Source organism: Trachemys scripta, chromosome 12 (genome assembly GCF_013100865.1).
Source record: "Trachemys scripta elegans isolate TJP31775 chromosome 12, CAS_Tse_1.0, whole genome shotgun sequence".
Classification (NCBI taxonomy): Eukaryota; Metazoa; Chordata; order Testudines; family Emydidae; genus Trachemys; species Trachemys scripta.
In genome coordinates, this window is record NC_048309.1 from 20,865,721 (window position 1) to 20,892,723 (window position 27,003).

Here is a 27,003-nt window from a genome sequence, read left to right on the forward strand (position 1 = left end):
AACTGCCATAGGTGGGCACTGTACCTCTCTTTTTAGCTTTGGACCTGTGGTGCACCAGGGCTTCCTCGCTGTTCTATACTGCCTTTGCCTTTTCTGCAACTGTAATTATATCTTGTGCAACGAAGACGGCATAATGAACCCAGGCACCCAATCACTGTGTTAATTCTTCAGTGCCTTAAACTGGGCTTTGCTGAAATTGACCTGGTAACTAATCAAATGCATGCAGGTTGAATGGACTTTAAGAAAACAACCTATCCCCATTCCCTGGTGTGCTCCGATCAGCAGATCTAATTGTGTAGTCAAAGGAGGAAAGGTTCAATGAAAAATGAGCCTGAGCATGGCACAGCCGCAGCATAATGGCCATCCCCGGGGGAAGATGACTGCTCTTTCAGCTCAGGATGTCTAGCTCGAAAACTGTCCATGCTGCACTTGCTGAAGCTTTTAGATCAGTTTCTCCAGGGAGTCTGTGACTGTACTGTGGCTGCTGTTGGGACTATCTCCCCGCACACTACAATTCCCGAACAGACCAAGCTAATGAATCATCTTCAATATTTTTCGCCTGGCTCAGCCACACCACCAGGCTGCAGTCTAATAAGCAGAGACTGTCCAGGAAACAGGAATGGGAGAGATTTACAGTAACCCCATGAAGAGGCAGCTTAGGGCCACATCATGGGCAGAGCTTTCGGCAGATTTGGAAGCACAAGTATTTGTGATTTTCATGCCATCTTAGTGAGTGGCATGCAGAGAAGATATTCAGACACAGGGGGGGGGGGGGGGGGGGGGGGGGGGAAATGGCTCCTCCCAGCCCATTTTTACTGTTCCTGGTTCCATTAGACTCCCTCACTCCATCTCCACCATAAGCAGGTTGGCCGCTTGCTACTTTCACATCCTGTGGTGGACCATGGCCATAGTAAAATCGGATGAGTAAAACATCAACCTGCCACATAAACAGGACTTCCCCCACCAATTTTACAGCAGGGTCCCCCTCCTCATTCCCCCATGGCACCCTGGAACCTCCCAATCTCTGTATACAAATTCTCCTCCTCCATGCCCTTTTTCTCTAGTATGGGTTGACACTCAGAGAGCCTCTTTCATACAGGAAACCCCGCACTTCTGGCTGGAGTGCGGCTACTTCTGGGGCAAAGGGCCTGAATCTAGGAGAAGCAATTGGCATACAGCATAACCAGGGGAATACTTTAGCCCAGGGAGTGGGGCTGGGGTGAGACAGTTAACCTCTAACTCTTCTGAAAACCACCCCAGAGAACTGGCACGTCCACAAACAACGGACGTGGAACTCAATTCATCTCTTTTGGGAAGGCAAAGGGCTAAGTTAACACAGCCACATTCGAACCCGCTCTGCGAGGTAGGCTAGAAGCTTTGGCCATGGAACGGTGCCAACACGCCCTGCAGAGAATCGCTCCAAAGGCTCTGACCACTTCCTTCTGTATGCACACAAGCCTTTGGTCATGGTCTGGGGCCACATGATTCGCAACATATCCCTCTATCGGTCAGAGTCAAAGCTGCTCTGGACGCTAGGAATGCTCACCAGTGCCCTGTACTGGTTGGAGTCAGACTTAACTCTGGCGCAGCTTGAATGTACCAACGTGCTCCGATGCCCTCTGCTGGATGGAATCAGAGTTGCGCAAGTTTTTGTGATTTTCATGCCATCTTAGGCTAGGTCTACACTACCCGCCTGAATCGGTGGATAGAAATCGACCTCTCGGGGATCAATTTATCGCGTCCCATGGGGACGCGACAATCGATCCCCGAATCGACGCTCTTACTCCACCAGCAGAGGTGGGAGTAAGTGCCGTCGACAGAAAGCCGCAGAAGTCGATTTTGCCGCCGTCCTCACAGAGGGGTAAGTCGGCTGCGATACGTCGAATTCAGCTACGCTATTCACATAGCTGAATTTGCGTATCTTAAATTGACTCCCCCCTGTAGTGTAGATGTACCCTGAGTGAGCAGCAGGCAGAGAAGATATTCAGACTCCTGATATTACTGACTGGCAACTTCCAGAGCTTCTCCTTTAACCAATGATTCTGGAGCAGAAAGAGCAGTGCACTAGTCCTCATTTCCCCTAAGGCTACAGGTATGTGGGTTAGCTGCTGATCACAGCCTCTGCTACATGCAGCAATAGGTTGTTGTTGCAATGTAAACATCTTTCAGGCCCGGGGTTCAAACCCCCCCGTGGGGCCTTACTCTCGTTTTCAAACTAATGCCTGTGTTTGAACTCAAGCACTGATCCCATTTCCAGACAGACAGCAGAACCCTCTGCTCCCTTCCAATTCCCAAAGAGCCTCGAAGGCTTTATACAAAATGGGGCGTTTGCCTCAGTTCCAGGCAGCAGTGTTGCTGCATCAGTGCAGATAAGGTAAATCATGTTTGGCATCAGAGCAGCTCACCTCTGCGTGGACCTGGGTAAAGTGCACCAACTCACACCATGGTTACCTTGGCTACAGCTTTGCAACACAGCCAGTTGGGATTTTTGCAACAAACCCTTTTTTTTTGGGGGGGGGGGGGAAGGGTTTATTAAAAATTACAATGTCCCAAAACAAACTCGTCACAGAAAAGAGTCGGATTTGATTCATTTTTCAACACGAAAACATTTGAAAAAACACGTTTAAAAATCACCAGAATGTTTCATTTTGACATTTTCTAAATGGAGAATTCCAGTTTTCTGCTCTGAAATGCCTTTTCATTTTGCAATTTAAGCAAATTATAGTAAAAGAAAATTAAACATTAAAAGTGAAATAAAAACGTATTATTGACCCACACTGAAATTTCATTTATTTATTTATTTTTGGGTCGCAAACATTTTCCAGATTTAGATTTTCCGTCTGGATTCAGGACAGGAAAACTTTGATCTCTCAGATTCTCACAGGATGGGAAAACCATTTCTCACCCAGCTCTGCGTTGCACTGGGGCATCTCCAATGTTGGCTGGAACTGGGGAAAATCCCCCAGCATAGGCCAGGCCTAAAAAACAAGAGCTCCCCACTCCACGGTCTCAAACACTGTTCTCTGCCCTTTCTCCAACAAGGAAAAGTGATAGTACATATAATGCTGAAGCAACCCAGTACATAGATTATAATCCAGTTTGCGTCCTGTTACAAACATCAGAACTCCTGCACACCATTTCCTTCTCCTGGAGTGTTTGCTTCCTAGAGAATATTTTTGTACTAGAAAAACATTTCAAACGTATAAACATGTACACACTATATTCTATTGTATATAGATTTATATGTGATCCTTATCATACCAGGAGATTGACAAATAGATGTCCGGTAGCCTTTTCACAACATTCATTGCGGTGATCAACAACACATAACAAGAGCACAACCTGAAGGTTGTCGTCTTGAACTTTTGTGTAAATTCATTTATGTTGACATCCTCACTTTTGCAGTACAAAGGAAAGATCTCACCACCTTTGGCAACTCTCTCTCTCCACCGACCTACAGAATACTTTCAATATTGGAAGCTCCATCTCAAAGCCTCCAAAACCTTGGTAATAGCTTTTCACCTAAACAACAAAGCCACCAAGGAACCAGCCAGTGTCACCTTTTGTGGTCAATGGGTCCGTAATGAGCCCTATCCAAAGTACTTGGGTGTAATCCTGGACAGATGCTTGACTTTTAAAGCTCATTTGGCAAAGGCACATGAAAAGGTAAAAACAAAGACTAGCTGCATCCCAAAACTTTCTGGCACTCGGGGTGACAATGTGCCCACACCTTGAACAGGGACTCTAGTACTGATATACTCAATAGCTGAATATTGTGCACTAGTCTCTATGGGTAGCTCACTTACCAAATTGCTGCTATGAGAATCATAACTGGAAAATGAAAATCAAGACCCATTCAATGGTTGCCCACTCTGGCACATACACTCTGCCCAAAATAGAGAGAGAATGTCCCTCCACCCTTGTGAGTACAATCAAACCAGGGCCAGCTTGAACTTACCAATTCATGAGTACCTCCAGGATCTTCTGAAGACACACCTGAAATCTTGCAAGCCTTTTTGGGGTTGGGCTAACATACTGAAAGTGCCCACATTCAATCCTAAGGCACCTTGGGAAGAAATCCGAGATAACGCTCGTGTCCCAAACACACCTGATGGCCACCACCCCTCAAAACAACTTTGAGGCTTCAATCTACCCTGGAAACAGTGGTCTACTTTGAACCATTCCAGAACATCGCATGGAAGATGCTGTCATCTCTTACACATCTGGGAGATGAGAGATAATGCACTGTGTGACCATGGACACCGGTTGCAAACTATAAATGAGGACCTATTTCAATCATTGGCTGGTAGCATCTCAGGTTTGCACAAAGCCACTTAATAATATATGGAGAGATACCTATCTCATAGAGCTGGAAGGGACCTTGAAAGGTCAAGTCCAGTCCCCTGCCTTCACAGAAGGACCCAGTACTGTCCCCAACAGATTTTTTGCCCCAGATCACTAAATGGCCCCCTCAAGGATTGAACTCACAACCCTGGGTTTAGCAGGCCAATGCTTAAACCACTGAGCTATCCCTCATTAACTCAGTAATCTGAGCCTGGTTATGTGAACGTTGCTCATCACCTCTCTTGCCACATGAAAGACTGCCCCAGCACTGCAGAATCAGCACCCCTTCCAATAATGAATTAACCATTGTGACTTACATCTGTCACATGTGGTTTGTGCTTTCTCTCATCCCAGGGAAAAATTGTGTACAGTGGAGTGTTTTGTTTTGGTAGGGTGTGTGTTTTTTTTTTTTTTTTTTACACACACATACACACTGCTATGTGTTAGAGAAGACAAGGTCAGAAAAGTGCACCTTGTACTTTGGAGCAGAAGGTGAGGTTTGAGATGTCCTTTGTACCTGTGGGAAGTCTCTGCAGTCTGGGATCAGCCCCTCAGAAACTTCTGTCTCCTGCACAGGTGGCTTCATGTAGAAAGTGCCATTGTGCCCAAGGAGAGGCCTTCTGATTGGCAAAGCATCAGTAACTCATGAGGAATTTGCAGTATTGCCAACCCTAAATGTTCAAAAATCATCAGTCAGACCCCAAAGATATCGTACGACTGGCCACAAATTATATCTTTTTTTTTTTTTTGGTGGGTCTGTCTTGATTTTTGAACTCCTCTTGCCCAGCCAGGTGGTGGGTGACTGTGGGCGAGAGACAGACAGACAAGACACCTGGCCCCTGCTGCCGGAGTTTTCACTGATGCTTGAGTGCCGAGCTTCCAGCTTCTCCTCAGACGCCACCATCCTAATCAACTGTCTCCTCCCAGCTGCATCACAGCTCCTTCCCCAGCCCAGAAATTAATTATGCATCCCCTACGTCCCCACATCAGTTCTCCCCCTGCCCCAAATCTGCTGCTTCTGCAATGCCGGTTGCCCTCCTCTCCCCGCCCCCAGACATGAGCTGACTTACCCGTTGTTCACAGGAGAGGAGGGGGGAATGGAGCTGGCCTGAGTGACTTTCTACTCTCCTCTCCTCCCCTCCTTTAGAATAGTGTCAGTGGCTCCCTCTCTCCCCCCTTTCCCCACGACCTCCCCTTGGCTTTGGGTGTGGGGAGCTCTGCCTTCCTCCTGAATGGCGGCTCTTCTCCAAGAGTTGGGCAAACGTGGATGACAGCCAATCAGAGGGAGTTTTTCCCCTAGGCAGGGCTGCAGTTCAAGAGAGGGCTGGAGTTTCTGGCATCTTAGCCAGGCTGGGACTGGTGAGAGCTGGGAACGCTGTATCTGCTTAACAACACATGGCAGATGGAGGATGCTGGTGGGGTGCACAGAAAATGGAGCAAGCTGGTTCACACAGGGCCCCAGGGGGAGATTTTCAAAAGCTCCCGGGGGATTATGGGGCATACATTGCATTGATTTTTAGTGGGAACTGGGCTCTTGACCACTTTAGGAGCTTTGGAAAACGTCTCCCCTAAATGTGGAACTAGACGAGTGCCTCGAGTCGCTTTGGCCTAGGGGAAAAGCACACTGCCTCCTGCTGGACAAGTTACTTCCAATATGCTGTGTCCTGAGAATGGAAACAGCTCCCCCCACCCTGGTGCACCAGGCCTCAGACAGCAACCTCAATGACACACGTAACTGTGGGAGGATGTGGGAACTGAGCCATGGTTTAGCCTTTGGATGCAAGTCACTTAACCTCTTTGGGCCTGATGCAAAGCCCTCTGTCGACAGCGAGAGTCTTTCCATTGATTTCAGTGGGCTTTGGATCCAGCCCTGTGGGGCAGATTTTGAAGTGTTCAGCACCTATCTCTGGAGACAGATTTCTGAGAAGCTCTCCTATTTCCAGAAACGTTTAGCCTCCAGCAGCAACCAGTGTGCTGAGACCCGTGTTTAAAAACCTCCCCTTATTTAGCTGCCCAAATGGGAACTGAGCTCTTGAAATCGGGGCAAGTGTCTCTCTAGTTTCCCTATCTCTGAAAGAGGGATAACTGTGTTAACGACATCACAGGGATACAAGGTGGATTAATCAGCGTTTGTAACAGTGCTTGGAATATACAAACTGTCAGGGATATTTCTCTAAATAAGAGGGTCATTGCCTTGTCACTCGCTTGGTTCTATAATTTTGTATGCATACAATGTCTTCTCCTCCCCACACCCTAAAAAAAAAAAAAAAAATTGGTCCTTTTCCATTTGACAACACTGGGTTTTCTTCACCTGTTTCTAAACTAGCAAAAGCCTGGCACTTGCTTTCATGTCCGGATACAGTTTTGTCACAAGTTCGGCAGGAACAGGAATGAGTCTTGCAAACAGCCGTACATGCAGCAAGCGAAGGTCCAAGGTGTCATCACCTAGGGCAGGGGTTCTCAAACTGGGGTCGGGACCCCTTAGGGGAGTCACAAGGTTATTACATGGGGGGGGAGGGGGTTGCGAGCTGTCAGCCTCCACCCCAAAACCTGCTTTGTCTCCAGCATTTATAATAGTGTTAAATACATAAACAAGTGTTTTTCATTTATAAGGGGGGTTGAACTCAGACGCTTGCTATGTGAAAGGGGTCACCCATGCATTAGTTTGAGAACCACTGACCTAGAGTATATTTCAGTACCAGAAATTCACGTTGCCAAGATCTGGGTCCAAACAATGGGCTAGTATCACTTTAAATTATTTCTGAACAGACTCAAATCTCTTGTGTTCTCTCACTTGGCAGCACTGATCACATCAAGTATCACGTTTCATGCTGGAGAGGCCTTGGAGCTTTGTATTTCCTGCTTGCTTTAGAGCAGACAAAAGAAAGAGGGAATCCCCGGTGGGAAGCGCCGTTTCCCTGAAATCTGGGGGACGTGCTCAGTTTCCTGCTCCATAACCTTAGGAATCAGAAAATAATCCAGTCCTGGGTTCTCAACTACTGGACAAGGGGGAGTCTGCATATATAGAAAGGATATTTTTATCCATCCGCATTGTTCCAAACATGAGCAAGCCGGGAAGGCACAGGAAAATTATTTACAGAAATACGGACGTTCGTTCTCTTGGCATGCGTTTTCTGCAGCGTGTATTTGGTTTAAAAGGAAGCGTCCCAAGTAACCCAAAAGTCAAATCGCTGCAGCTACCTACAGACAGCAAATCACAGCAAACAAAAAAGCATGTTTTAAAAGATAAAGAATAATTCAGACAGAAAGCCATGCTTTGTGCTCAGGCTGCTAAAAGCATGGACTTACTTAGGGGTTATTCCTAGTAGAATGCACTGGACGTTGAAATTGGCTATACCCTGCCTTACAGGTTTAAAAACAAACAACAAAAAACCGTTTGGGTCACTCAGGTTTGATGGAAAATGTCTGCAGCCTTGAGGATCATCTGGGCAGGGGTGGCATGGTCATCAAACCCAGTGGGTAGCCCCCAAATCATGATGCTTTCCCCACAGATCTTTAGAGCACTCACAAAAAGAAGGAGCATTCCTGCAGAGATCCAGTGCCTCCACAATACTCACAGGGCCCCAGCCCCTCGTGGCAGGCAGCCGGTGGGACAACCACTCCTGGGCCGAACCCCGGAATACAAGTGTCACAGTACAGGAGGAAGGCTGGCATTAACTTACATGGGGAAACCCTCACATGTCTTCCTTAGAATATAATATAATATATGGAGATATACTGATCTCATAGAACTGGAAGGGACCTTGAAAGGTCATTGAGTCCAGCCCCCTGCCTTCACTAGCAGGACCAAGTACTATCTCTGATAATTTTTTGCCCCAGATTCCCTAAATGGCCCCCTCCAGGACTGAACTCACAACCCTGGGTTTAGCAGGCCAATGCTCAAACCACTGAGCTATCCCTCCTCCCTTCTTGCCTCCCCACCCTTCCCCCATGAAGCCAGAAGGGTGTCCAAAAGGGAAATGATGCAATCCCAATCCAATTCCGTCCCTCATCCCCACCCCTTGGAGAGAAATTTGGCCAAAGCACAGCTATTCAGCAGATGGAGAAAGTGAGGCACAAAGAGGTGAGAACACATGGCAAATCAATGGCTAATCCAGGAATAGGGCACCAGGTCTCCTGATGCTCACCCCACAACTCCACCAACAGACTGCACCATATTGGAGCCTTCAGCATTCCTCCTGTTGCGAGTTCTGCACTGGACAGACTGGGGCAGGTGCTCCAAGGTAGCCGGGGTTAGTCCTTTCTCTGCGACATCCCCTTATATCCCCCCCAATCCCACTGCTAGTTTTGTTACTGCACGTTCACCAATTCCTCCCCCTAGTGGGTCTCTGAGTGAGTTCAGACCTGGGAGAAGTGCCAGCCTGGAGCCCTCTGTCCCGCAGCCAGCGGCAGGAGAGGCTTCCAAACACAGGGCACAGCCCAAAGCCCTAGTGTGCAGAGAGCAGCTGTAGGGGTGGGAGGGCAGGTCAGCTTCCTTAGCTTTTCCCCCCCAGCTACAGATCATACAGGGGGTCCAGTGCCGAGGCTCATCAACGCAGAACTGGTCGAGACCATCACCAACTCAAACACTAATGAAGTGGGACATGCTGAGTTTGCTGGCCTGGGGAAAAATGAGGGTACAACTGGAGCTCCCTGAAGTATCACTCGATTCCCTATACTCTGAGCCAAGGGAGGTCCCACGGTCAGAAAGGGGGCTTCTATCCAGAGCTGATGCTCTATAGCCCTGCAAGAGCAGAGCATGCCGCATTATTCTTTGAGGCAAGGCGGAAGCCCCCCGGTATTTGTTTCCAGTTTCTCTCTCAAGCAGTGGTTCCCAAAAGTTAACAACCTGTGAACCCCTTTCATGAAAATGTCAAGTCTCACGAACCCCCTCCTAAAAATGAATATTTCCAGGGATTTTCTCCTTTACCTGAGTATAAATTATAAAAGCAGTGATCTTGGAAATACACAATTTGTTTTTATGACATGCTTATTACACACTATTATTAATTATTTATCATTACAGTATTTTTATTACATTATGAAAACGGCAACACTCTTCCAAGATCTCACTTTCGTAGCTTGCATCACTTTGAATAATCCTGTTATAAGACAAGACTCCTATGTTTCATCAAGGAGTTTCAGATGTGAAACAGCAGGAAGGTATTTAAGAACTCAACTCAAAGAGTTCCTCCTACACAAGCATTCAGGTCTTGAGCAGTCCAGGCAAACAAACAAAGCTTAAACTTGTTCTTCATAATAATTAAAAAAAACCTAACAACACTAGCTGCCTATTTCATTTTAAAAACATCAAAAAATATCCACCTCCCTTTCCTTATAAGGAGTCCTGAAGTTTAAATCTCCCCAGTGTGATAGATAGGCTTGCTTTGATCTGCTTAGCTCTTGGAAGTCCAGGGGCTCTGGGCTGCTGGCCCCGTGCTGCCCGAGGTCCCTAGGGACAGCTCTGTCCGCCATTAGGGAATTTTTTTCCTGAGAACCCCCTGTAACATTTTGTGAACCCCCAGGGGTTCACGAACCTGCTTGGGAACCACTGATCTAAAGGAAGTTAAGGAACCGAAGGGACCTTTTGTAGAGGGCCAGGAAATCTCCTGTCACCTGGCCTACAATCTTCTTGTACTCCAATAGCTTATAGCACCCATGGCTGCATGAGCCATCGCTAAGCCCATAATGGCTGCTCCATTCCCCAGCAATGCACTGTATCTCCCATTCGACAACTCTCTGCTTTCCAACGCTCCTGCTTACCTGTTCCACTCCCCTTGTATAGCCTGCACACATACAGGAAAGCCCTTTCAAGAGACCAGCCCCATCTTGAGAATAAATCTCCAGATGACAGCCCTGCATTGTACAATGAACTCCCACCGACTGCAGGGGCAGCTCTGTGCGTGGAAAGCTTGCAGGAGCAGGCCCTTGGAATGGAATGATCATTTTACACCAGACGGTCATGTTTTCACATACACTCAAATCCAGTCTTACAGCAAATGCAGGAGGGGAAGCTGCAGGAGCCATCCAGCATGAGAGCGTACAGCAGGTTCAGACTTGGTGAAAGTCAAATCATCTCTCTGTTATCTATCAGCATCACCAAGATTGGAACAGGGGAAGAGCAGTCGACAGCGTGAAAATAAAGTAAGAATCCTATATTGCTACCCCTTTTTCTTGAGTCTCCACTCTCCAACTGGACAGCAGAGTGTTGTGCACTCCCCCCCCAGCACAGGGATGAAATTCAGCACACCGCAAACACTACACAACAGCTAGGAAGACAAGTGAAGATTAGTTAGCCAATACAATGCACAAGGAACAGTTTAGAAAGGCAGCACAATGACAGAACGTCAGGGCAAACACCCTCGACTGTGGCAGAAAATTCTACGGGATCCAAAGACCACTCAGTCAGAAGCTCAATTTTAGAGCTCATCAAAAATCTGGCTCCTCCAGGCACACAGTGCCTCTAGTACCACAGGAGGTCACAGTTTCAGAGGGAGGAGTGCCACCTACTGAATCACCAAAAGCACTTTTTGGAACACCTGGTTTTCTTTGAAGCTCTCATATCCAACTACTGACCCAGCCTAAGAACTGTTTAGTCTATGAGCTGCAATGAGATTACAGCTTGCGGTGTTCTTTGTGTAATGGCAGTGTCCCATTGTGCCAAGTGCTATATAAACAGAGTGAGAAAATTGCTGTCCCCAATCTAGACAGACCAAGGGTACATCTACACTACCCACCGGATCAGCAGGTAGCGATTGATCCCCGATCACTCTGCCATCGACTCCGGAACTCCACCACGGTGAGAGGAGGAAGCGGAGTCGACGGGGGAGCGGCGGCCGTCGATTCCGTGCTGCGAGGACACGAAGTAAGTGATTCTAAGTCGATCTAAGATATGTCGCCTTCAGCTACGCTATTCTCGTAGCTGAAGTTGCGTATCTTAGATCGATCCTCCCCCAGTGTAGACCAGGCCAAAGGGTGGGAAAGAAGTCAGAGGTACAGGTGAAGTGATTCACCCAATGGTTACACACTAGACCAGTGGCAGAGCTAGGACTACCCCACAATTCTCCTGACTCCCAGTCCCGTACACTGTCCAGTGACCATGTTATGGCAACTTGCACATGTTGAGGAGGAGGGCTAGCAGGTTGCTTTGTCGCACCTAAGCCACACCCCTTTAGTGATGCTCTCACTGCTGGAGGCTGCTGTTGGCCCCGTGGGTAGTTGGACAGAAGAACACACAAACGACCAATGTTCGGTTAAGTTGTAGGAATTTATTTTAAATAACCTACAGTTGATTAAAAGGGAATTCATGATAAAAATAGAAGATACTTGTTGAGGAAAGACTGCGGGAAATGGTCTTCTCACACACACTAAGCTAACAATGCCTCTAAAACTAATGATTATAGCAAAAAAAAAAAAAAAAAAAAAAAAAAAAAAAGGTTTCACATTAAAATTCTGCTTTTTAATTTTTAAAATTTTTGTACACAATTACAAAAGAAAAAAATAAAAGCCCTAAAATCTTGATTATTTTTCCGTTTTTTGGACCAATGCTCATTTCCCTCGAAATTTATTGACCTGTGAAACTTCTTTTTACACAATAAAATCTTTCAAGTAAAAGAGGGGAGGGGGGTTAAAAAAGGGGGGAAAGCAAAGAAAACAGTCTGCCAAACCTAAAAAGTGGGTATTCTTGAAGTGTACAGAGCATGCTCAGAACAAAGGATGATGGGAAAATTGTTTGTCACTGATTTCATTTCTCCTCAAATTCCACACTCATCTGTCCCTCCCCATTCCCCCCCCCAAATCTACACGATCTTTAAGATCAAGAAGAAAAACGTTTAAATATTTAAAAATAATTAAAAGAAATAAAAATTCACATTTAAAAAAGAACACTCAAGTCAGGAAGCATCTTCCCATCATGCTTTGCTTTGAACAGATGTGGTGGGTTGTTTTGCGTTTTTATTAAATTCATGTTCCAATGCCACGATTGTTTTGAGTAAAACTAACAAAAAATAAAATAAAATAAAAGCAGGTACCTCCATGACCATCGTGACAGCTGTGTCAGGTGCGTTGGGTTTTAAAATTTTGTTAAATTCCTGAAATAGGGCAGAGGGAGGGGCAGGGGTTTAAGGAGTCCATTTTCTATTAAAATATAGAAGTTATTGCAAAACCCTAACTGTAAAAACGCACCAATATAATTGGATTTTGTATACAGTAGCTAAAGATTCCCCAAGCTCTTCAGTGTAATGATGAATTTGCCTGGTGGAAGGTTGACAAATCCCCCATCCACTTGCCCTGCCTCGAGAGAAACAAAACAAAACAAAACAAAACCATACAGCTAGAATTTGGATCTCTGAAACATTTTTAAATAAGTTGTCCATAGGACAACTGGCTCAGCTCCTTTATAATATTTCCAGGTTTATCTTTTCTCAAAGATGTTGGTTTCTTTGTCTGATGCTCGCTTGCCCCTCCTTACCCCCTCCCCCACAATTAGGACAAGTAAGGCTCACAGTTTATCAATCTCCCTAAAACCAGGCTTCCCCCCCACCCCTTTTTCCATAAAATCCAGCTCATTAAAAACAGGTTAAAACTCATAATCGTCCTCTGCCATGTCAATTGCCCAGGCAAATTTCTCTCGTTGGGTTTTGTTATAAATCTTCTCTATAGGAATTCCCCACTTCTTACACCTGCAGGAGAGAAAGAGACAAAAAGTTAGTCACCCGGGCTCACAGACATGCTCTCTTAATAGGAACACCTGTCCGAGGATTATTATCCTTTTCGCTCCAATGCAACCTTTTTCCTGTTCTTTCCTGTGCCCCCCTACCCACTGGCTCACACAATGCTGGTCCTCCCCGACAAGGTCGGATCCTCCCACCAGCCTTGACAACCCCTGTTCACCATTCTTGACCAACTCAGCTTGCTGCTAGCTGTCCCTCTCCTTAATATTTGCAGAGAGAGGCTAATCGGGGACAGGACTCCCCTGTGCTTGGCATGATACACAAAAGGTATACAACACAGTGCTCGTGTCAAAGAACTTACAACCTGCTGCGCTTCCTTCCCAACCTCGCCCACTACTCAACCTGCCTGCTGCAGATTTACCTCCCTTCCCACAGTCCTCGAATCCTCCAACATGCCAAACTCAGGGGTGTGGGCACCCTTATCTGTCCCCATCACTGTGATCACAGGTCACGTTTGAGACATTCCTACACAACACCTTTCCGATGCCACGTGGTAGGACCTGCAGCTAGCAAGTCCAAGCTGTTTTAGTCACTCGGAGTGATTACTTTGGGATGGAGTTAACTCACAAGGATAACGTTCAAGTTGCAAACCATCCTGCAAGTGCCTGTTGCTAAGGAGAAGTTAGGATGGCTAACGGAGATCACAGGACAGGTGTACCTTTGCTAAGAACCATCCAGGCTGCTGAAGAGTTTTTCATCTTGTCTATATGTATGAATTGAAAGCACAGCGGAAATCCCTTGGCACCAGCCACCTCTTTTCAAACAGAAGCCTTTGCCATAGGAATTTGTAGTACCGTAGGCAATTTAAAAGGCGAAATTCACGACTGACTGCAGAATCCCCAACTCCTGTGTCTGACAGAGGTTAGGTTGAGACTGTCCACATCACAAGCCGCTTCCCCCACAAAACTGGCATGATTGCAGTGTCTGCTCAGAAGGGGCTCAGGCCTGAAATAATGAGCAGGATGGGGTGGCCGGCCAAGAGAAAAGAGATGTGCTAGAAGAGCTGAGGGGGAGGGGAAGGAAGTGTTCACAGTATGCCTGTCTCTAACCCCTACAGATGCTAAATTAAGACACCAAAATGTAAGAGACAACAATGTAATGGTCACTGCCCTTTTGGTCCCAGAGACACTGCGGTTCCTGCTGGAAGGTGCTCTTAGAAAAAATAATGATTGAGGTTGGTCTAAAATACAAAAGATTCGGAGAGGCTGAGATTTCAGAGAGGGTCAAGCTACTGCCTGGAAATGGATTACTGGGCAGAGCTGTGCTAAAGCCTCCCACCACTCTGGGACAGTGGACACACCACAGGGACAGGCAGGAATCCTTCCCCACATGGCAGCTTACCAGGCAACTGAGATCCTGGGATCCAGGTAGTTGAGTTTGGAGGTGCCCAAGGCAATTTGCTTGTTCTCCTCTCTGTCTGTGGCCTGAACCTCCAGCTTCATCAGCTGCTCCTCAATCCTCTGCACGGCTTTTTTCTTGCTCTCTACTGTCCTGTGGGTGGGGAAAGAATCAGAGAACTGTTCAGAAAGAGCTAGGCCTTCGTGGGGGTGCATTATTATCCTACCGGGATTCAAAGGGACCCTAGTAACTTGCACCTTTCCTGAAAAGATCCAGTGCTTAGCAAATGATGCCAATCAGCCCTGAGATGCAGCCATCACCAAAGTGAAAGGTGACAACACTTTAAACAGTTCAATACACAAAATCAAGAATCTGGTATCAACTAAAGCGATTTGAAAATGTTTTAAGGAGGCAGAATGCAGTTCCCCAAGTTGGAATTTGTCCAGGACTAGCGGTAACATTACTATTCCCGAATAAAAAGAAACCCCAGTTTAAAACCAGGCAGTCCACTCCTGCATGAAGTGGTGTGAGATCATCTATTAAGCACAAGAGTGCAGTATTCAGTCTGATCTGAAAGAGGGTCACTTTTCCTACTCTGTTTGTAGAGTCCCCCCTTGGAAGTCTAATTACAAGTGTATGCTCCTATCTGGTTTTTGCATTCAGCACCCAACACTCTGCTCTGTAGTTTCTACTGGAGTAGACACAAAGATACCATCCATCTCCTGCTCTGGGTACCAGAGGGAAAGCACATTGCTTGGCAAACTGCTTCCAGGGAGAGGGAGGTAGGTGGGTAGGGCCTGTTTGACGGAACAGAACAGAGAAAGGTTTGGACAAGTCATAATAAAATGATTTCTTCATAAGAGACTGAAAACTAACAGGGCGAAGACGGCCCACTAATAGGCTCAGAGGATGTGACCTGGGGATTCTGAGCAATGTTCTGCACTCTCCTGTCACAGACTTGCTTTCAGTCTCTCACTAAACCATCAGCCATGTGCTGAGCTCATGGGAGCATTGGAGGTGAGGGTATGTTGTGAAAAGCAGAGATCCATGCAGCTTGCTAGCGACCATGTAAGGAGTGACAATGACAGACTACACAGTGCTCCTCAGCTAGGTGGCCATTTGCTAATGCAGGCCCGAAAGCGTGGGGGATGGGGAACAAAAACTGAGAGGATCATGGATCTGGAGGGAAGGGGGGGAGGTATTTGAGGCAGCATGGATGCAGTAACAATCCTGTTTTGGGTTACCGCCCTGCGCTGCCGTGTGAGACCTTTTACAGCTTATCTGCACTGAAGCCAGACTTACTTTTTGGACTTTTCATCCCTCCGGACCTTGGCATCGGCTTTGGCGCTTTTCAGTTCTCTCCTGGCATCAGCTAACTGGTCCTTCTTGGCATCGATCTAGAAGAGGCAAAAACCCAGAGAGCAGGGTGGGAATTAGGAGTGAGACCCACAAAGCGTGAATGACTACAGAAGAGAGGTTCGCTGACATCCAGGGGAACTGTACAAACCTCCTAGCAGATTCGCCACCTGTATCGAAGGGCCTGGGATTCAACCGGTGAAGTATATGTCTGAGTAGGACACGAGCCTGGATCTAATCCATAGCAGAAGAGCCAGATAGGGCTTTAAATAAATCCTCACACACTGGGCCTACATTTTCAAAAGTGACTAATGACTTAAGACACCGTAATGGTGTCTAATTTCCTATGCACTTGCGGCCTCTGACAATCAAGCCCATCCAAGGTGTCTCAAAGTGAACACTGGAAAATGGAGTCACTCCAAATCACTAATCACTTTTGTAAAAATTAGGCCGTTAGTATTTCAAATGTGCTGTGCACAGAGATCAGCTTGTGGATGGTGCAGAGGGGATCATCTTTCTCACAGTAAGGGGTTCCTATGGCATTAGGAATGGACAGTTCCAACCAGAAGGTAGTAAGTAGGATAAAGCCTCTGGTTACTGCTCAGGAATTGGCATCTGAACAAGGGAACTGAGTGGAAGTACAGTAGGATTTGCCAAAGCAGAGCTGGCCAATAGCCCATTTAGTCAGTTAGCCTCTCTGAGTATGCTGGATGCAAACCAATAAAAATTCATCTAAATGTGCCATACAATCCCATGGAGGGAAATTTCCTGACCCAGGCTGGTGATCAGTTTATGCCCTGAAGCATAAAGATTCCATGCTCTTGTAATCTTCCCAAAAAATATCAAGCACTGAATCTAGACAGTCAGTCTTAGCTTGAGATCTAGTAAGGTTTAAAGATTCCCAGCTCCTCAGTCCTTAACTGTTATTTTAAAACTCTCCACCTCCTCCCAAGGTAACAACTCAATTCAACTGTAAAAATCAGGGGTGGGGGCAGCCAGGTTAGGTGTTACAGAAGCAAGAGAACACCCCAGTGTAAAACAGAACACCTTATTGAGAGGGTTATTTTAAAGTCAGGCTATGAACAGACCTAGCCAAATTTTGACCTCATGGCCTTCGGCAGAAACAATCTGTAAAGGAAGAGGTCGAGTTAGAGGAGTAGAGTGCACTGCGCGCAAAAGCTGCATTGATACAAAGGTCTACCAGGCCACTCTGAAGGGAGCAGACACCCACTCTGGTTTCCTTTCAGGGCCACAAATCAGAGAAAAGGACTGTGGTTTTAAGTTAAGCTCTGTAGTGTGTCCTCAGCATGCGTCAGACTTTGCTGACGGAAAAATGACATCTCGCAAGAAAGATATTCTAGGGATTTTTTTGGCCTAGAAAGCCAGCTTATGCCTTCAGCACCTGATTGGTTGGCTAGGGGCAGAAAGTCAACTGAGAAGTGGCAGATTTTGTTCTAGCCCAATGGAGAAGGGTGCTTGTGTCTCAGACGATCTGTCCTCCAGGTGGAAGATTTCCTTTTAAAAACCAGAGGACTCGCCTTACAAGACAGAGTGGTTTCAGACCCAGCCACACCGGCACTCCGTAGACAGAGGGAAGTGGACTCCCCTTTAGTGGAGTCTGATACACTGCAATTAGAAACAAATGATGATATACCCACAACCAAAGGAAAAAAGGGATTTCTAGCTCTGCCTTTAATCTAAAGGAGTCTAAAAATTACCTTGGTTTGTAGATTCATCATGGATTTCTCAAAAGTCTTTGGTGGCGCCCTCTGGTGGTTACACAGAATAGCAACAGCTCTATTGGCACGGTTATAGGAAAGGATCTTTGCTGGGATGTTATCATCCGCTGAAAAAGTTGAAAAGCAGGTGAAACAATTCTGAGAGGCTGAGCAGCCATGGACATGCACCATTGCTTTTACTGATTCATATTCAATAATGAGGCTAAGTTAGTCTGCATTCATCTCTTGTATACCAGTCTCTGCACTGCATTTAAATTCCAAATCCAAATTTTATCCTGGCACCAAGGAGTTAAAGATGCCATTTTCTTCTCTTTGTGTACTAGAGTCATGAGTAATTTCAGCAGATAAGAGCAAAGCACAGGCAACAATAGAGGGGCAGCATATCTAGCAGTCAGAGCAGGGTAAGTCAGGACTGTTCTTGATAGTACGTAACCTTGGACCTGACACTTAACCGTGCTAAGCCACCATTCTGTAGGAAGGGCAATATCTCCCTGCCTTAGAAGGGGGGTTGGCTCATCCATGTTTTGTGCAGCATTTGGACGGATGGTGTTACACAAATGGCCAAGTACTAATGTTGCCCTGCATGTCTCAGATGCACAGAGGGAGGGATTTTCCAGGACACAGCCACTCTCCCTCTCTTCCCACCTCAAAGGGTCACTTCTAAAATTTTAAGTTTCTTAAGATAAAACCTCCATCAAGATAGTGGGAGGCAGGTCCTGGAGACCTAGCTGTGCTGGCTGCAGGACACTTGGGGATGACAGTATGAATACACCAAGATGGCTGTAGGCCAAGTCTGCATCACCCCAATCTTAGAGTCACTGGCCCATCCCCAGTGCAAGATAGTAGCCACAGGGCTGTTTTGGCAGCTGTGGATTGGCTAGAGGCTGCAGATCCCTCAACAAACTCTCCCACATCAGCCATGTCTCTTATGTTGGGGGCTGCAAGGGGAGTAGCATAGGTCTAGAATAGTCAACCCTATGCCACCTGGCATTTTAAGGGAATCCCTAGGAAGCCAGTAATGTCCTCTCTGAGGTTGCCTTGTGCCACTAGAGTGGGACAATACAGCCTTGTGAGGGACCAGAACATACTTTCCCAATAATCTAAACACTTCAAGGGAGGTCAAACTTTGGGCCTTAAGCCGAAGGAGGGGAGAGTTTTTTGGGAAAATCCTAAGTCACGTTTCATCCTAAGTAATTTGTCCATCCCCTTCCTAGGGTTTTGGGCCTCGTTATCCAGCAAGACCATTTTGTACTCACTGAGGCACCTTGGGGATCCACCCCAAGGTATCATCACCACTCAAATCATCACCACAAATTAGGCTAGGTGATCCCAGACAATAGCACTTACGGGTAGTGAGTTCTTTTAGCTGCTGCTGTAGCGTGATGGAGGCATTGTAAGTACGGAATACCTTGGCTGTCAGGCCCTCCATAAGGTCTTGAAGATGTTTATTTAAGATACTGGTCTAAGGGAGCAGAAAGAGTTTGAGGTTTTAGTCACTCCAGCATTAGGACTAGAATCCTTCTGAATATTTGCATCCTTGCTAGACTCACAGTCTTGCCATTGGACCAGAGGTTTCGCTGTGAATTTCTAGGTACACACACTATGATCCAGTCAAGGAGAAACCCATGCCTGGAACCTTTCTATGTCTTCCTTAGGCCAATATAGGAATAATGGAATATGTGGTAGCTACAACTATTGACAAAAGTGAACAAGGGGCTGGGGTGGAACTGGGCTTTAGATCTGCATTGATGGAGACTAGGGAGGAGGAAGAACTAGCATCTGATGTGACCACTTGAATGAATGGCAAAGCAATTCTTCTTCCTTCACTGTTATACTTTTGGCCCCAATACGTGGGGGTGGGTCTGTCTCACCTCTGTAGGGGCCCTCAGCTCCTTCACAGTGTTCAAGTTGATCTGAATGTGTGTGTGTGGGTGGGGTGGGGTGAGGGGGTTGGACAGCAAGGCTATCACCTCACACATCCCACATCTCCTCCCCATGCTTAGGCTGCTGTTGTATAGCAACAAGCCCCTAGTCGGTGCAATCCAGACTGCTTAAAGACTAAGGTTTTAGATCAGTCACTTAAATGTGCACATCCCTACTGGAGACAAATGGCTATTGCCTCTGTGCCAGTCTCTGCCTGGCCCACTGGAAAGAGACAGATGAAATCTAGGCCTTCTCTGTGGCAGTACGATTTGCTGCTGGCTGGCAAAAACAACAGAGCCGTCGTACCATGTTCATCTAATACAGGGATGAGCAAACTTTTTGGCCTGAGGGCCACATCGGGGTTCCGAAACTGTATGGAGGGCCAGGTAGGGAAGGCTGTGCCTCCTCAAACAGCCTGGCCCCTGCCCCATATCTGCCCCCTCACACTCCCACCCCCCTTCAGAACTCCCAGCCCATCCAACCCCCCTGCTCCCTGACTGCCCGACCCCTATCCACACCCCCACCCCCTGACAGGCCCCCAGAACCTCTGCCCCATCCAACTGCCCCATCTGCCCCCCGGGACCTCCTGCCTGTTATCCAACCCCTCCGCTCCCTGCCCCTTTACCATGCCGCTCAGAGGACCAGGACTGGCAGCTGCGCCGCTCAGCCAGAGCCAGCCACGCCACCGCGCAGTCTAGAGCACCAGGACAGGCCGGCGGCTCTCGCAGCTGCGCTGCCTGGCAGGAGCTCGCAGCCCCGCTGCCCAGAGTGCTAGCAGCTCGGCGAGCTGAGGCTGCGGGGGAGGGGGCACAGCAGGGGAGGGGCCGGGGGCTAGCCCCCACCGGCCAGGAGCTCATGGGCCAGGCAGGACAGTCCTGCGGGCCGTAGTTTGCCCACCTCTGGGCTAACAGCATAGTAAGCCTCACTAGGTTTAGATTAAGGAGCTCTGAAGCAGTATTGTTGCTTACATTGAGTCTGTCAAAGAGGTCATCCTCAGGCTGCTTGTTCTCCATGAACAGCTGAAGATTCTTAAAAACCTACAAGAAAGGAGAAGGGGAAAAAAAATACTTCACAAGGAGACTAGATGGCTCTGGGGTTTGGGAATGGGATAGAGAGTCTTTTGCTTCTGGGTTTCCAGTTCAACAGTGCCTGAAGGTCACTGTCTTCTAAAGGCTACCTGATGGTCCATGTGAGAAGAGCTAGATCCCATTCCAAATGGACAGGTGTCCACATCCCAAGTCGCCACTAGAACTTGTGCTAACAGTTCTCCTCCCTGGCAGCAGAAGAGCCAAGGAGTGAATGGCCCATCTCACCCCTCTGAGGTGAGCCCTCTAGGTCAGAGCTGAGAAAGACTCTACTACTATCATTGCTATTAATTGCCCTGGTTAAAAAGAGAGAGCCAAGCTGGCACTATTCCCTGGCAGAACAAGGTTATTCTCAGAGCATCCTTGCTACCCAATGTGCACCCTGATCCTTCTCCCATTGGGCAGAGTTGCCATCTCAGGCCCAATCCAGTGATGTAAACTGACTTGGCAGCCCTGATACAGCCACGTCCCTTTGTTGCATTTGATGTTTCACACAACTACACCACAAGCAGTTCCACACAAAAACAATCCAGGCATCCTAGATTATTCAGACAGACCAGCTTTGAAATCACTTGAAAAATCAACTTCCAGGCTTTTCAGCAACACATTTTGATAACAAGACATCTAATACACAGAGATTTCTAATTCCATAATAATCAATTCCCCCATTGCGAACTCTTAAAGAACATACCCCAAGAGTATGCCAATGAATTTAGTAACAGAAAAATAGATTTTTCTTTCTTAACCCCTGTGACCCCCTCATTTCTATAATAGTGGCAGTTTGAAAAAAAAGTCAACATTTACTGCTCTTTGCCATTCGTCACAGCATTACAGAGACTATTTTACACACTGTGCTATGTGTATAGTTAGTGGGCCAGATTCCTCTCTCTTACACCAGAATAAATATAGCGTAAATAACTCCCTGGATTTTTGTAACGCCTCTGCTTATAGTGAGTGGATGGAAATTTATCTTGGAGCCATCCAAGTAACAACAGAGATAGAACTGGGGGACTGAATATAAACAATGCAAATAAATATTGCATGGAACAGAAAGGTCTCAGTCAGCAGGTATGTACTTTGTACAATAGTTCTTAGGTCAGGCATACTTCAGTGAAGCTGCTCCACTGATTTACACCAGAGTACCTGAGAACAGGGCCTAGCCCACTGAAGGCAAACATTCAGACATGAGCGTCAACAAAAGAAATCCCTTGTACGATATCCAGGCACACGTCCATGATACTTGCTGTAGAACTCCAAGTTTACTTACTGCTACACTAGTAACAGTGCAGCCAAATACCTACCACCCTGTGCTCTTCATGCTGCTGGGGAGGTTTGGCTTTTGCACCTGTGGCTAGGACTGTGTCCCAAAGACATCTATTACTGAGAAAAAAAGCAGGATGCTAAGGCTACAGACTAACAACACATCCACATAATGGCTTTAAAATAACCATTGCTGGTCACATGGATATGGCATGGACTAAACGGCCACCAGCTCAGAGCATGGAGACTTTAGAAAAGGAGAAACCTCAATGAAGGCCTCACAGTATGGTTACTTCACATCAGAACCAAGAAGGTGGCAGCCTTACTCCTCCAAAGCACCCACAGGAAGGGAAGGTCAGAAGATAAGCTAAGCTAACTTATTTTCTGCCTTCACATTTGAATAAAACACAATGTACAGGAATCGCCACTTCTGGAGATTTTCCACCAGCCAGTTCCTCCTTTCCTTGTAACAGTGCACAGAGACAAGAATGGGAAACATCTCACCCTCTTCTCAACGGGGACTTTGTTGTAGTATCGAATGGAGTCTTTACCGAGGAAGTCAAATTCAACCATGTATTCCTGGCCATCCAACTCCGGATGCAAATTAATGTGTTCCACTCTGAGGGAGCAACAGCCAACGGTGTCCGCTGTCTCCCCTTCTTCCTTCTCATTACCAGCTCTCAGGGCAAGCTACAAATTGAACAAGACAAGGGGAGGTGGGCAAATGGAATCAAAATAAGAAGTTTAGCATTTCAAACTACTCTGGTAATTTATGGATTGTGGGGTCCTCTGGGAGTCTTGTCTGCCCAGTAACCAGGGTATTCCGATTTAGCATGGTACCATGTGCCTGATCCTTGAACAGAAGGGGAGAACGGACTTTCAGAGAAGCTAAAAACAGGCAACTCTCAAAAGGAGAGGTTTGAAACTTAGATTATTGACATTAAAATATAAATAGTTGGAGTCACAATGAAGTGCAAAGGAAGTTATATGGCTGGTGCCAAAAAGGGGAGAAGACATAAGATACATCAAAATCAGAATAAATAAAAAGTTGATTATTTTTTAAACTGGATTTTTCATTTAAATTAAAACATTTAAAAACAAACTTGTTTACAATTAAATTTTACATTATGACAACCTATGTTAAGCCCTAGTTTACTATAATTATTAAAATTATTTAAATAAAAAAGAAAGCTTGTGCCTTATTTACTTTTGGTTTCATTTTAACTAGCAGTTGCAGAGAACATGTATTAATGTTCTTCATTTGCACTAGTTTATTCAAACAAGTGAGAAACTGACAGTTGACCAAACAGGAAAGCTTTTCCTCTTCCAATCTATGCATACAAACCAGGTGGGAGAGGATGAAATCTATTAATGCTAAAGACATGGGGCCAGATTTTCAAAGATATTTAGACACCCTAAGGATTTAGATAGGTTCCCAGTGGGATATTAAGAGCAAATATGCAGAATCTTCATAAGTGTAGATTAAGCTATATGATTGCTTAAATAAATGTATATAGATATAGTGTATCCTCCTGGTTGCCAAAAGTACCACCACATTTAGAGGCTATATATAACTGCAAATAAGCATGTTTTAATATTGCCTACCAAGGAGAATGAACCTTTCTTTAGGAAAATAACTAAAAAGTGCACATGCAATACAAGATTAAAAGCAATTATTTATATACAGTTTCCTGCTTGCTAATTTAAATCATGACTAAAATTACTGTGATTTAACTCCATCCACGCGGATGAGTAATTAACTGGTCACAGAAGCCACACAGCAGTGCTATCACTGTTAGGGACACAGTTTTAAATAGTACAGTTGCGTAAACATGGTGACCGACTACAGTTTCCTAAGTGTGGCAAGACCAATTAGCACAGTTCACGTCAGAGTCGTGAGGTTCATAACTAAGTGGTAATAAAAAGCAGAGCATTCCAGGAGGAGTTAGACACCCCTGGAAGCCAAGGGCCATACACCCACCTGCAGAGCTCCCACTGATCCAACTGGGGGACTCTGAAATTAACCTAATTGTGACTTTTGTCTGAACAAAACAATATTGCCCAACGTAACCAGGTTCAGTATGGCAATTTACTGATCTGGATTTCCAGTTAATTATGAGGAAGTGGAGACCACTGTCACTCCAGGAGGACACCTCTGGGTACTTGAGGACTGGACTTCTAATAGAATAACTAGTAGTTTCTCTCAACGCCCTTCAACTCCCTTATTTAATCTGTGCAGCGTGTGAGCGTTTCTATCAAAATTTTATTTGGGCTTAAGGACAGGTGCCCACCAGCCCTGCATCTTTATTCAGAGTGAGGCAGGAAGAGGAAACTGCCAGAAATCAACCCTCACTTTATCAATGAAGTACAGTGCCACAGCTCTCTGTCGCACTTTCATCTCTTTGGACTTCCAGTCTTCTCGATATTGATTCCGTATCTTATCCACACACTTCTTTAACCTCCGAGCCGTCTCATATTTCTGCCAGTCCTTCTCACCCTGCAGAAACAGTCACAAGAAAGTCAACACACCTGAAAGTGAGCAGCAGAAGCAGAGAGAGTTCCTGCTCAAGCCTATGTGCACAAAATCACTGGGAATTCATTGCTCAAAGTTCTGCCTGAACTAAGTTCACATGCAGCTGCACATAGTTCAGTGGCCATGACATCAAGTGCCTGCACAGAAGTCAGAAATCAGATGAGAGAGGTACTTGGTCTTCCAGGCCCCTCAATGTACAAAGGTACCCCCTACTCTATTAAGGAAATTGCTATTTTCTTAGCAGTCCCCTTCTCACAATTAGAAACCCACTCAGTAAAGCCATAAAGACAGCAGAGTGAACTCATTTTAAAAAAGCTTTGAATGGCACATTAGAGGTGTGTGATGATACGGTTACTGTAGGTCATCAGAAATGACGTCCCACCACACACTCAGGACAAGACTCTTATTTTCGCTCCAGGGGAGCCACCCAGTAAGTGTAGTGTCTCTCTTAAAAACAGGTAATTTTCCTACTGAGAAGGCCTTCCCAAAAATCTGTCCTACTAAAAATGGAAATCCAACTACTTTCAAAGTCTCATCATTTGTTTTTACATGATTTGACAATTACCAGTTATCCGTGCTCACAGCGAGGTTTGTTCTTCTCAGAACATCACCTACTCCTCCATCTTGCAGTGAAGTAACATAGCTGGATTTATGCCTTTAGACGGACATCCAGCACATGGTTAGGACTTCACTGCATGATCAAGCAGGAGACACTGGGGCCAAACTTAGAGACAAAATTGGCAGAAATTTTCTTTTAAGCTTACTGCAGACCATGAAAGGCTCCCAACTAGGATGAGAACATCCTTTCAACCAGAAATCTGAAAGCACTTGACCGATATTATTCCACACCCCTACAGAATAGCGATTACCCTTATTTGGCAGATGGGGAAAACGAAGGCAAAGTGACTTGCCCAATATCACACAGTGAGTCAATGGTAGAGTAAGAAAAAAGCCGGTCTTGCCTCCCTGTCCGCTGCCTTAACCACTAGATGGCCACGCTCCCCACCTTAAGAGAGTTGGTTAAGATGCAGCATGGCCAAGCAACCTTCCAGATAAAACCTTACCTTGATTCTAGAGCTGGGGTTCAACATGATGTATTTAATAGATCCTTGGATGTTTTCAGTCCATGACACCAACCAGGTCACCTTGTTATCATGCCGGACCTCCTTCCATTTGTGACCTGGAGGAGGTGGGGGAACTTTGGAATCCCTGCATAAGGTAACAAAAACAGCAAGAGGAAAGAAATGGTCTTAATAGATCCCAGGTGATAAAATATAGATGACTAGCAAAGGTTAAAGTGTTAATGGACAGCAAAACATATTAAACAAGTCTCTCTCCCTACTCTAGTCTGGGAAACTGCATTTCTGTAGCAGGATAGTAAGGTGAATCAAACTGAAAGTCAAAGATCAAGAGATACACAGTCATGTTTATGCTTCTTACGGAATTGTTCCCTTCTGTTAGTTATTGTGATAAGTAGCATTGTTGGGAAGGTCATTGCTTTGATTTGGGGATGTTTCTGCAGCTTCAGTAGTCTACATGGAGAAGGAGAAGTCTGAAGACCTTACACATTGGTCTGTTGCCCCTTAGGACACAAGAAAAAAAAATCAAGTGGGAGAGCCATACATAAAATAAATACCCTTTGGCCCCAAGGGAGTAGAATTAACAGGAGCTGCCCTGCACTGTAACAGAAGGTGCTGGTGTTGATCAACACTGAGGTGTGTGGACAGAGCTCTGTGTGACTTATGAAAGGAATGGCTTGTACACAACTGATGTTTTCATTATACCTCTCACCCTTCAAAACACCTAAAATGACCAAGAAACCCAACACATGAACTTTTGAATGCTTAGATGCCATGTCAAGTTACATATACGATAAAAAAAAGTTATCCTAACTAGTAAGCAAAGCAAGGTGCAAAGCATCCCATGCTCACTTGCTGCAATTAATGATGATGTCTTCTGGCATGATCCGTCTCTTCAGCATGCCCATTTTGGGATGGTTGCCACGCCCTCTGAAGAGGCCTGGGGGTTCAATCTTGAAGTTGGCGATCCTCTCCTTGTGGTTATCCATGATACAAAAGCCATATTCTTTTAGTAACCGCTCATTCTCCTCTTTGATTTTCTAGGAAGACACAAAGCAGGGAGATTGCACTGCACCCAAAGACACCACGGAGCTCAGTATCAGACTGAAGCAAAATTCATTTATTATTTGTACTGCAGTAGCACCTACAGGCCCCAATCAGGATTGGGGCTCCATTGTACTAGGTGCTGTACAAAACACTGAATAAAAGGCCGTCTGCCTAGAACAGCATACAATCTAAATGGCGACACAAACAGAAAAAGTCAGGAACTAGTAGCTAAAGCTACGATTTTTGTAACGGAGGTCACGGAATTCATGGCTTCCAGAGACCTCCGTGACTTCAGACCGCGGTGGCTGGGAGCTGCAGGGTCCCCCCACTACCCCCGGGGGGGGGGGGGTGTGGCAGGGGGACCCTGGAGCTCCAAACTGGAACCCCCGCAGCTACCCAGCCACTGCAGGCGGTGTGGGGACTCTGCAGCTCCCCATTTTGTCAGGTATTTTTAGTAAAAGTCACGGACAGGTCCTGGGCTTCTGTGAATTTTCTTTATTGCCTGGGACCTGTCCGTGATTTTTACTAAAATTATCCAAGACAAAGTCTTAGCCTTACTAATAGCTA

The 27,003-nt window shown here is 46.1% G+C and overlaps 1 protein-coding gene across 1 annotated transcript in view; it reads right to left on the bottom strand.

The window, feature by feature from the left end:
• Nucleotides 1-11,592: 11,592 nt before the first annotated feature.
• Nucleotides 11,593-27,003, bottom strand: part of TOP1 (DNA topoisomerase I) — a 96,960-nt gene continuing 81,549 nt past the window's right edge. Inside the window, exons 12-21 of the mRNA XM_034787267.1 lie at nt 26,242-26,429; nt 25,375-25,519; nt 24,131-24,274; nt 22,282-22,467; nt 20,401-20,469; nt 18,857-18,971; nt 17,489-17,616; nt 15,717-15,811; nt 14,418-14,567; nt 11,593-13,025 (exon numbers count right to left, since the gene is read on the bottom strand). Of these exons, the coding sequence (XP_034643158.1) occupies nt 12,923-13,025; nt 14,418-14,567; nt 15,717-15,811; nt 17,489-17,616; nt 18,857-18,971; nt 20,401-20,469; nt 22,282-22,467; nt 24,131-24,274; nt 25,375-25,519; nt 26,242-26,429 (1,323 nt within the window). The 3' untranslated portion in view covers nt 11,593-12,922. The remainder of the gene's footprint in view (nt 13,026-14,417; nt 14,568-15,716; nt 15,812-17,488; nt 17,617-18,856; nt 18,972-20,400; nt 20,470-22,281; nt 22,468-24,130; nt 24,275-25,374; nt 25,520-26,241; nt 26,430-27,003) is intronic.